Source organism: Taurulus bubalis, assembly GCF_910589615.1.
Source record: "Taurulus bubalis genome assembly, chromosome: 14".
Lineage (NCBI taxonomy): Eukaryota > Metazoa > Chordata > Actinopteri > Perciformes > Cottidae > Taurulus > Taurulus bubalis.
Window position 1 is genome coordinate 2,526,348 of NC_136602.1, and position 12,145 is coordinate 2,538,492.

Here is a 12,145-nt window from a genome sequence, read left to right on the forward strand (position 1 = left end):
ACTTGCATATCAGATACACACACATGTTACATCTACAATTGCAGAACCATCTCAGCTCTCTGTATAATGAGGCACAATTGTCATAAGGCACAAGTGTAAAGTGACAATATGGCTCTAAAGCTGAAAAATTGAAGTTTGATTTTTAAAAATTCTTCATATCTCTTGTGAAAACATAACTTTACTCGTGGACGAAATGTTTTGGTGATGGAAATTGGTTTACAAAAGGTCTTAGGTTCCCAAAAGCAGTGAAATATATTAATACAATGGTAGAAACATGTAAATAAATGTCTAAAACCAAATCTTTTATTTCCGTTTTTGAGTAGAAATGTGGTCCGTCACATCTTTCACCAAAATGATAAAGACGGGACTGAGAAATGACTTGTGTGTGCAAAGACAGACGCGTAATAATATTTGAGTGTTTCTGGAGTTCACAGCTTCTAATACTCTCACAATCAATAAACCCAAAATAAATATGTGCTCTGTTGCGGGAGGTGAACGTTCTCTGCTGCACGTGTGAAGGACAGCGCTCCCAGTGCTCCCAGTGGTGCAAGAATAACAAGTTCATTAGTGGAGGAGGGGGGCGGGTGGGGGGGCACCGTAGGAATTCACCCCCCCCTCCCCTCCCCACCCGGGCCCGGCCTCTGATTGGCTGGCTGCGTCGGCACGGCGAGACTCATTAGAGCCCAGCAGTAATTAAGAGTTGTTAGAAAGTGAATTCTCCAACCGCAGATTAGAAAATTAAACTATTTACTGATTACATATTAATAGAAGACAACAATGGCGCTTGCCATAAGCTTGGAAGGCAACCAAGGAATAAATCTGTGTACTTAATTACCATAAACAATGGGGGCATAGAAATGGAGTTTTATGCACACTCCCTTCTGTAATGTGTCTGATATCAGAAGACACTTGACAATTCTTGTTCAATTATCTCTATTATTTAATGTGCTGTGAACTGCCTCTGAGTAAATAAATTAACCACCCCAATTACTTGGGATTCATCTGGGGAGGGCCGCGGCGTAATAGAAAATGCTGCATTGTGCCCAAACCAGGGGAGAGTAGGGGGGAGGAGGCGAGGAGAGGAGATGAGAGGGGAAAGAAATGGAGATTAACAAGGATAAAAAAAAAAAAGGAATGTATTAAAAAGTGATGCAGAGAGGCTTGAGAAATATAGAAAGCACAGAAAAAAAATAATAGAAAGTAACAGGATACGCTAATAAAACGGAGATGATTCATTACACGCGCATGTGTAGCATGACTTCACTGAAGGGGAGAGGGAGGAGAAGCAGGATGACGAAGCAGAAGCCTGCGACATCAAAGCAGAGAGGTGGATCCTGCAGGTTTCTGCTGGCGGAGCAGAGAGATGGACATCAGGCGGTTATCCGTCTGCTCACGGCGGCCTCGTAGCGCTGTGCGCTAACGTAGCGCTGTGCGCTAACACGCCTCGTATAACAAGGTCAGAATCATGCTCACAAAATAATCTCACCGTCAAGCCTTCTGTCAGCAAAACAGTAAAGAGAAATGTAATCGCAATGTCTCCTCTAGTCAAACAACGGCTCCTTTTAAAATGTCTTAAAGCTGCATTCTCTCTCCTGACCACCAGGGGGCGACTCCTCTGGTTGTATAGAAGTCTATGCTTCATGTGTTAAAGCTGCATTCTCTCTCCTGACCACCAGGGGGCGACTCCTCTGGTTGTATAGAAGTCTATGCTTCATGTGTTAAAGCTGCATTCTCTCTCCTGACCGCCAGGGGGCGACTCCTCTGGTTGTATAGAAGTCTATATAAATGACTCTCCAAGGTCAACGTAGAGACGTATACTGCATCTCTACGTCGCTCCTCCTCAGTTCATGTGAGGTCACTTCCTGTTCTCTGGTTGCAAAAAAACAACAACATGGTGATGGTGAAAAACAACAACATGGTAGCTACTCTACTTCCTTACTACCGACCTCTTCCTCATCTGAACTCCTTGTTTCAAACTTTATTTCTGTCCAAGTTTTCCTCAAGAAAGGCCAGCAATCAAACACTTCCCTTCTGAGGTGACGTAGCTTTAGTCCAGAACGTTTCCTGTACCTTTGTGAATAATTGTAAATGATTCAACATTCTACTAAAGAGACGTTTATTGGCGTCAAAGTAAAAAGAGCTCATCAAGATCTGAAAGCAACATCGTGTGAAACGGCTTTAATTGCACTGTGACTTTGTAAGTCCCTAAATTGACCCAGACTCTTGGACATCTAATTAAAACAAAGGAGACTATATAAAAGAGAAAAGACTTGCTGGTAGCCGGTGGTAATTCATCCGTTCCCCCAAAGAACAGAAAAAAGGGCCGGTACGAGTCAGATGCGATGGATCAATACCGGATGTTTTGCTTACAGCCAATCAGCCACAACTTCAAAAAAATAAAGAAAAAAATCACACATTCTGGGTCCAGAGAAATAAGAAGAGCAAAAAAAAAAAAAATACTATAATAAATAATATCTATCATCTGTGACAGCCTATAGAAAGGTGACCTCGGTTGCGGGGGTGATAGAGGTGACTTCAGTTACCACCTGTCAGCGGCGTCTCGCTCTGATGCCTCCAGACCGCGGCCTAAAGGCACAATCCATAACCTATTGGATGAGTCTCTGGGATAAGTGCTGCAGAATGAGATATGGAAACAGAAATGCACTTTCGGGGGAAAGCGAGCGAGGTGGAAACTTTCTCTCTCTCTCTCTCCGTTTGCTGCGACACGGAGCCGGCACCGGTTTAAAAACAGAAAAGAAAAAGGGTTTTGATTCTGTAACGAGCTTTAAACAATGACGGATGTCTCACCAAATGTTCATGTTTCATTCATGTGCAGCACCGACTGCTCCAGTGCTACGGTACACGACACACACACACACACACACACACCGCACACGCGTGTGGCACTGCGACACATTTTCTCCATTTCATTCCCCACTACAAGGTGCGAAAAAACAGCCAAGGTGAACGTCTCCTCCTGATATCCTTTTATTATTTTGTCAGCCTCTTCCTTTTCTCGTGAATCATATTTTTCAGGAGGATATATATATATATATATATATATATATATATATATATATATATAGAAATCATTATGGCTGAAGGTGTTTGGAAATTAATAACCTGGCGTCTTGTTGGCCGGCGGCTGGTTTATCAGTGGGTGAAGATGAAGAAGAGGAAGAAGAAGAGGAAGGTAAACAGCCCTTCAGATTGACACAATGGCGTTGGAAGAGGAACACAACAAGCGGAAAGGGGAGATATCAGCACCCAACTGGGCCGAGGAAGGAGAAACCCAGTTTACCTCCTTTTCCATCCTCCGGTGTTGCGTTTTTAAGGATTTTAGGGGCTAAATCCACCGAGGTGGGGACTGATATGTCAGGGAGGAAGCATGAGAGCTGCTACTAAATTACTACAGCGACTGTAGCTACACTGAATTTTACACTTACTGGAACCATGTTTTTTTTTTTGCCCCTCTTCTCTTTCTTCAGCAGCATTCTCGGGACGGTTTAGGATCAAATGCGACGCTATTCTCCAATTTCAGTTGGGGACTTAACGGAGCCAAGGCCCCTCTTTTGGCTCGGCGCACTGTCTCATGTCTTAACAAGGCTTTACCCCCGGCCAAATCTTAAATAAAAAAAACCTTCAGAATCTGGCTCCGTACGCCAAAAACCAGATTGCACTTTGTATGCTTTGCGCGTGTGTGTGTGTGTGTCGTGGATTTGTGAACTGTGTCCGTGCTCATGTTGTGTTGCCTCGTGCTTTTTTCTTTTTTTTATAAACTCACCCCCGTCTTTCCTTATACAGCATATCAATGAAGGCCAGATATGTACTGAGGGAAGGAGGGTGCACGGGTGTGTGTAGCCGAGCGTGGCTGAGCGCGCCGCTCAATAGTGTGCCGGCCGGCTGGCTGGCTGCGGCCGCGGCTGCCAAGCGGCTGCAGCGGAAGACTTTCGGCTGGGGCGCCGCTATCGCACCCAGTTATCGTTTCCCCCATGAAGGGCTCCCTTATCACCCCGGCCCAGAGAGGTCTCCCTTCTTCTCCTCCCCATCCCCGAGACACACTCCTACTCTCCCTCCCTCCACACCCACCCTCCCCCTCCCTTCCCCACCTCCCCTCCTTTCATATCCACCCAGTGCTCCGTCGGGCAACATTCAACTGAAAGGGGAGGGAGGGCTTCAAAGATTCTCTCTCTCTCTCTCGCGCACACACAGAAACTCCCACATGCATGTGGGAGTTTCTGTGTGTGTGTGTGGGTGTGTGTGTGTGTACGCTCAATTTGCCAAAACAGTTTTTCCAGTGTAATTGGGCTTGGGGTACCTGTGTCCATGAGATAGCGCAGCCTCTTCTCCACGCGAGCTGCTCGGGCGTCGATGTGCCTCTGCTCGCTCTCCAGCGCAGACAGCTCCCCAACCACATACTGACTGGTGTCTTTGAACGCCTTCTGTCAACCGGAGAGAGGGAGGGAGGGAGGTTATGAGAGAAAAGGAAGAGTCGTGCGATACAGCATTAAACAGAGACAGAAGAGAGAAATGCCGTACAGAAGAGGAATGAAGCAAAAAGGTAAAAGCAGCGACAGAAAACAAAAAGGAGGAACTAAAAATTATTAAACGAGAAGTTGTGAAGCCGAGGAGGAGAAAGAAAGTGTGTGTTCACGAATCATCCAAACAAAACACAGATAATTACTACAGAGGAAGACGGTTACTTTCACAAACGACGAAACTAAAAAAGCAGCAACAGTTAATCATCGGCTGTTTTTTATTTTGTATTCCTCTTTCTCGTCTTCAAACCACTTTGTGACAGAATGAGCAGCAAAGCTTCAGCGCCTCGTCAGAGAAGACGCATTGAAGACAATCTTCATTCACAAACGAGCAACACGACACTTATTCTCATATAAATATCAGCCACGGCTTCAGATCAATAACCGATTAAACATGGACTGGGAAGAAAGAAGTAGGAAACTTAATCAACCCGCTCTTATGGTCGCCTGTGAACGTCTGAATCCAGAAGCTTCAGTTAAACGTCTGCCAGGACGACAGCTGTCTGGATCCTTTGAGCAGGTTTTCCCTCCTGACGTCCAGGTAGAAACACACCTAACCCGCGCCGAGGCTCGTGTGTATTGATGGATATGATTGCTTGTAGTGGCCGTGTGGTCGACTCCCCGATGATTAAAACGCGACCACAATGAACCGGCTGCATAAGAACGCCACCGTTCACACTGATGATGGATGAAGAATGATCAGCCCTGATAGTCTCCACAGGTGCTGCATTAATCTCTGTATGTTTCCCGTTATCGTTATACATTCCTGCACAACTTCTCTTCAATAAAATAACAAAAAATATAATTTTCATTGGCTTTTATGCAAAGTTTCTTGACTTTTGCAGTCTTTATTTTCTCTCACTACGTTTATTGTTATGCAAAAAAATAGAAAATTGCCAATGAACCCGATTCTGAGTATATTTTCTATTCAATCAATCACCACTAATGTTCAGTGACTTACAGAGTGTTCCTGCACACTTTAGTATTTTAATATGAATTCAGATCAAATATGTACAACCCTCAGTTTTTAAAATAGTTTCCTGTTCTGAATATTTACACACAGAGACGCCGGATGTTTAAAGAGACAGTAACCTGCAGTGTGGCAGGTTAGACGTCTCCGTTAATATAAACCTTACCCATTTCAGAAAAGTCTTTCTTTAAACTTCTCTCTCACACACACACACTCAGCAATCACTCCATAACCACACACACACCTCACACACACACTCCGTTTCTGACCCCTTTCCACCTCTGTCTCCTGACTGCTTGCTATTCTCCAGAGAAACTCCTCAGTGAGGAAAATGTTTATTCAAATTCACTACTGAGGATGCATCCGGAAAAAGCATCTCCATTTTATTGCTGATGCACTTCATTTTTTTCTTAATGGGAACTAGTGAGCAGGAGAGAGAGAAAGTTTTATTTTTTCATTCCACCTAAGGCCAGCACTTTTCCCAGCGTGTGAGTGTGTGCACGTGTGATTTGTGCATGTGTTGATTCCCAGCAGCCCCCCCCCCCCCCCCCTCCCTCCTCGCTCTATCACCATATTTTTCCTTGGCAAATCAATTTTACACATGATCAGCCCACTCCCCTTGCCGCGCTCGGCCCAGCCGTAATTAAGAGCAGGGAAATTACCATATATATTATATTAATGCAAACATCATTCAGCAGGTAATTCTTGGCTGATCGGGATAATGGAAAGGTTGAACACCCATTAACCCTGGGGCCCAGGCACTGGGAGTGTGTGTGTGTGTGTGTGTGTGTGTGTGTGTGTGTGTGTGTGTGTGTGTGTGTGTGTGGAGGGTTGAGGGCTGCTTGCGAGCAGAGATTCACCCTGTGGTCTCCAGTGGCACACACACACACACACACACACACACACACACACACACACACACACACACACACACACACACACACACACACACACACACACACACACACACACATTGAAATAATAGCATTCTTATGGACACACTATGTACACACAAGCTCAAACACAGGCTGAGTGTGTGTGTGTGTGTGTACACACTTGAAGGACACGTAGGCACACAACCTCTTTGCAGACACACACACACAGCCCTAAATGGCAGCTGATATCTACCATTGTTATAATTAAAATCGGTTCGATCAATAGTTGGGTGTCTCTGTGGAGAAGAAGCGGAGGACAGTAGAGGAGGAAGAGGAGGAAGAGGAAGAGAGCTCAGTGATAGACTCATCTAGAACGAGACAGGAGAGACAGGAAATCAAGAAGAAATAAAATAAAAAACACAAAATCTGCAGGAAAACGTAGACACCGAACACATTTAAACAAAAAGAGATGTGTGATGATGATGATGATGATGAGGAGGAGAGAAAAGCCACGAACCTCCTCTTCGAACGGCCGGCGGATGTCGAGGTCCGTCGGTGAACCCCGGTCCTCCTCGGCCCGCCTCAGGTCCTCGGGGACAGACTTCTGCCTCTTCACCTCTGGGTGGGAGGCGGGGAGAAGATGAGCACATGAAGCAGGTGGTTGGCGGCCATATTGCCGTATTTAGACTTGATGACAACGTCACCCTGTGATGGACTTTAGTCTCAGCAGGATTTGGACAAACTTCTTCCGAAGTCTTCTGACTCGACTGATTGTCTCGTCACCGAGACAAAATTGTCAATGAACCCGATTCTGAGTATATTTTCTATTTATTTATGTTTTATTCATAGCGTTGACATCCGATCCTCAATCAATCACCACTAATATTCACGGTGACTCCACATTACAGATGCAACTTCTCAATAGTGTGCTAATGGCCGGCTTCCTGTCCGTCAAAAGGTTTTTAATAAAGCACCGACAGGTTTGTTTCTGATCTTCTGCGACTTCATGAAGCAGATTCAAAACTAAACTTGAAGAATTAGCGTTCAGTTTTTGAAACTCTCCCGTCACCTTTAATTAAATCAAACAACGATTACAGGGCACTGGAGCTTTTATTGTTATATTTTCCGATATAAAGTGCTTTGAATGACCTTTTGCTGTTTAAATAAACTCTCCTTAAGAGCTGAGGACGTTTCCCTTTGACTCACTTGATGATTTAATATAAGCGAGGAAAGTAAAGGACAGCCATCGTTGTTGATCCTCTGACCCTCAAAGTGCCAGTTGGCTGCTCTGTGCACACACACCTCCCTGGGTAAACACTGTGTGTGTGTGTGTGTGTGTGTGGTTCCCTCACCTGGTCTGCTCTCCACATACTGGCTGAAGGACTTCAGCTGAGTCTTCCTGACTGCAGAGTCCTTGTTGAAGACCACCGGGCTGCGCAGCCTCTCCGTCGCCCGGCGCAGACGCTCGGCCCGCAGATCCTCAGCGTTGTTCTGAGGAAACGATCGAAAACATCAGGAGAGTGCCGTCAACAGTAGCTACTGGTAATTATATTGGAGTTGAGTAGACAGTATTTATGGTGTCGCTCCAACATCTTTAAACAAATAAGAGGATGGAAATAATTATGCAAAAAGTTGCACAGTTCAAAGTAAGAGAGGAAACATTTTGCATGTGCAACATGTCAAACCCAGAGATGTTGATGAAAGCATGGCTTCAACAAGTGCACACACACACACACACACACACACACACACACACACACACACACACACACACACACACACACACACACACACACACACACACACGGAGAGATCCACTCCAAACAACGGCTGCAGTAAAAAGATAAACAGTGAACACACTAAGGAAGGAGTTGGTTAAACTTCCAATTACTAATGATTTAAAAAAACAATGCCAGCGATTAGTCCGCTGCCTCGTCTATTATTCTGTCAGCCTCTACCAGCCACTTAGATCTGCTCTCAGGCTTTTATTAGGCAGCCGGTTCAGGATTTCACAGCAGCTCTGTGATTATTGGGAACATGCACACGCACATTAGTGCATATGCAAACACACACTTCCTGACAGGCCATGAGATACTCTCTCTCGCTCTCTCCCTCACTCATGAGAGAGACAAAAAGCAGGCAATTAACTTGACTTTCAACAAAACCCCGAGCCAGAAAATATATTCAGATTATGCAAAAAAAAGGGGAAAGAAAAAAGGAAACGCTATTGTTTTCAAAGTGAACATGTGTTAAAAAGCTGCACGCTCGCTATCAAAAACTGCGTGCGGAAATGCTTTATTACCGGGGGCCAAGCCGAGTGGAAAAGAAACCGACTCCGAGGCTAAAATTGACGCGGCGGCGCCGCTAATAAGACGGCGAAACGTGTAATAAAGTCGACAATTAGGGCGAACGTGTTCCACTGCTTGAGACGGAGGGAGGCGGTGGAGACGGCGGAGCGAGGAAGACTAATAGAGACGAAGAGGGCGGGGAGTTGTTAGTAGCTTCAGATTATTGACTTTCAAAAACAAAGTCAGCAATTAGTCCGCTCCCACTTTGTTTAGTCTGCTAGTCCCTTTAAAACCTCCCGTCAAGTCAGGATCCAGGGACATTTATTCATGAAGGGCTACACACACACAGCAAAATGCCCAATTAAACATTTTAAAGCCACAGCTCGGGTGAGGGAGAGCGTGCACGTGAGAGCGTGCACGTGAGAGCGGAGCGGAAGATTCAAATGACTGATTGTGGGAAAAGAGACGAGCCTTTTACTTCCTTTCCTCAAAGTGTAAAATCACACACACACACACACACACACACACACACACACACACACACACACACACACACACACACACACACACACACACACACACACACACTAAAGATGCAACTTGCCCATTTGAAGGAGTCACACATCGTCCTGTGAAACCAGCTCATTGCTGCCGCTGATTGTTATTATAAGTGTCTGACAACTTTATGGAAATTAAAAAAAGAAATAAAAACCTGTGTGTCACGTGACCTGCTGCCAGAAGGCGTTTGCTATCCGTGTCACGGAAGAATAATTAAGAGGATTTTGACAACGTGGATCAGAACCAGACTTCTCCGAGCGAAGGTGAGGACTAAGTGTTTTATTTCTCCGTGGGGTTCTTTCCATAATGTTGTCAGATAGTTCCAATAACAATCTGAGCCCCTCAGAGGCAACAACAACAACAACAACTCCTTTTAGTGGACGTACAGTAACGATGCTTGGTTGACAATAAAACCGATACGATTACATTGCAGCCCGTCTAGCGGCGCCAGCGCTCTCCCTCAACACTGGACCCACTTCAATAATGTTTTTTGTCCACACAAAAAACGGTTAAAAATGTTGGAAAACACCAAAGTTACCCGAGAACACCATCACTAACGTTGGGTATATTTTCCCCAATATAATGTACCTGATGAAATATATTTTGAAGTACTCTTCTTTTATTGTACCTACAGAACTTCTCATAAAATCAAAAACAGGTATCATGGGGGACCCTAAAAAAAGGCTCAAAATTGGGTGAAAATGCTGAGAATCGTCAATAAAACATGATTACAAATATAAATAATGGAGCTGTGAACTTGTTCTTTGGTGCACATGTTCCTGGGACGTTAGTGATAGAGGATAAAACATTCTGTTGGTGCTCATGGGTTGAGTCAGAGCTCCAGATCAAAGGGACAGAAGGCCAGCAAAGTGACGGGTTTCATGAATAGTTCACGTTTGTTTGCAGGAGAACAGCAACAAACACTGATAATTGGATGTCAAAGGACTTATTGGATTAATGTTGTTGTCCTTGTCATATTTCCAGGAGGAGGATTTTAGTTTTTTTTCATACATTTTTAGTGTGTCGAGTGGAGAAAAACTGCAAACCGCTGCAACATCTACAGGGAAGAGCAGATCCCTGGAGGCCCGATTAGGACCCCGAGGCCGCCTCCCCAATTATGACTTATTGTTTACTGCTGTGACTACGACGTGTTCGCTGGACGACAACCAGAAGTTAGCACACACAGAGACACACACACACACACACACAGAGACACACACACACACACACACACACACACACACACACACACACACACACAGAGCACCTGCCCACTTGGCTACTCCTCTGTCTCCCTTCTACACTCTGGGACAAGCAGATATTGGGGGTCCCTCCCTCCCTCTTTATCTCTTATCTCTGCCATCATCGCCGTGGTGATTCAGTGCTTTTGGTGTGAGAGGCTGAATGTGCATGCAGGGGGCTGCGTGACTAACGTCGCAGTCTGCTGAGCGCCGCATGCCCTTATCGTGCGCTACCGAGGCTGCGCATACACACAATCACTAATGAGTGTGTGTGTGTGTGTGTGTGTGTGTGTGAGTGAGTGTGTGTCGTTCCTGCAGGTCGTTCCACCCGCCTGAAGGACTTTTGGGAAGCCCAATCATCTGGGGACAAGTTTATTTTTTCGAAAGGACAGACGAAGTCATACACATGCATATATATATATAAAATAGACACACACACACACACACACACACACACACACACACACACACACACACACACACACTAAATGATCCCAACAAACAATGGCTAAATATTGCATGTAACTGGGATGGAACCGATGGGTTCCAGGTGAGAACCGGTTCCACACTCTTAATGCCTCCGAGGTTAAAACGACTTTTTATCAACGCTGGCATGTTTTTATGAACTCATGACTCATAACCAACATTTAACGCTGTGACGCCTCTGAAGCCGAGTGCCATATGAGACGAATAATGTCTTCACAAAGACGATTGGCTGATTAGATTACGTAATAACTAACGTTCACACATTCGTACTCTGACGCCGATGGAGCCTCGACCTCTGGAGGAGTTCACAGGGCAGAACGAGACACCGAACGCACGCACTTTTTAGGGGTTAGGTGTTCTGATGGGTGTCAACCAAAAGGTGATGGCTCCTTCTGTGCGGGTCACACACACACACACACACACACACACACACACACACACAGTCCATTGGCCATAAAGGACTAAGCCTTTTAGGCTTTGAACACAAGAGGGTGTTTATGTGAATCGATGATCAAAGACACCCTGTGTCGCCATAAGCACAGAGGGTTTCACTTGTACGGACGGACACACACACACACACACACCTTATTCCACTTGACATTCAAAATCAATTAAACAGATGTTAAGACTGGCCGACTACTTGCTGTTGACTCAATATTCACATCAGAAGACAGACACATGCAGCCTTCTCCACCTACCGACACACACACACACACACACACACACACACACACACACACACACAGTGTGAAAAGGTCGTAGTCAATAGAAGAGGACTGCTACGTGTTATGTAGAGCATTATGGTGACAGTGTGTGTGTCGTGGGTTTAGACAGACTCATATGGACACGAGGTCAGACGGCCGACAACCGGGTCAATCGGACCGGATTGATTGGACTGACCCTTTGATGGTGTGGAGAGGAGGAGGAGGAGGAGGGGATGAAAGGAAGAGAGAGGCGGGGAGACAGACAGAAAATAAAGATACCCAGTGGGCGAGTATGTGTGTACCTCCAGTCCTTCTGCAGGGCCGACCGGGGAGGTGGAGGAGGCGGTGGGTGTGGAGGAGGAAGAGGAGGAGGTGGAGGACGGGGACGAAGGGGAGGAGACTCCTCTCGGGCCGAGGTCCACCTGCTTCTTCAGCTTCAGATCCACATGCTTACTGTTTGTACCTGGAGAGAGAAAGAGGACTTA

General features: G+C 45.6%; 1 protein-coding gene across 1 annotated transcript in view; it reads right to left on the bottom strand.

Moving 5' to 3' along the window:
- Positions 1-12,145, bottom strand: part of ehbp1 (EH domain binding protein 1) — a 126,658-nt gene that overhangs the window by 29,484 nt on the left and 85,029 nt on the right. Inside the window, exons 16-19 of the mRNA XM_079229598.1 lie at positions 11,963-12,123; positions 7,736-7,874; positions 6,901-7,001; positions 4,319-4,442 (exon numbers count right to left, since the gene is read on the bottom strand). Of these exons, the coding sequence (XP_079085724.1) occupies positions 4,319-4,442; positions 6,901-7,001; positions 7,736-7,874; positions 11,963-12,123 (525 nt within the window). The remainder of the gene's footprint in view (positions 1-4,318; positions 4,443-6,900; positions 7,002-7,735; positions 7,875-11,962; positions 12,124-12,145) is intronic.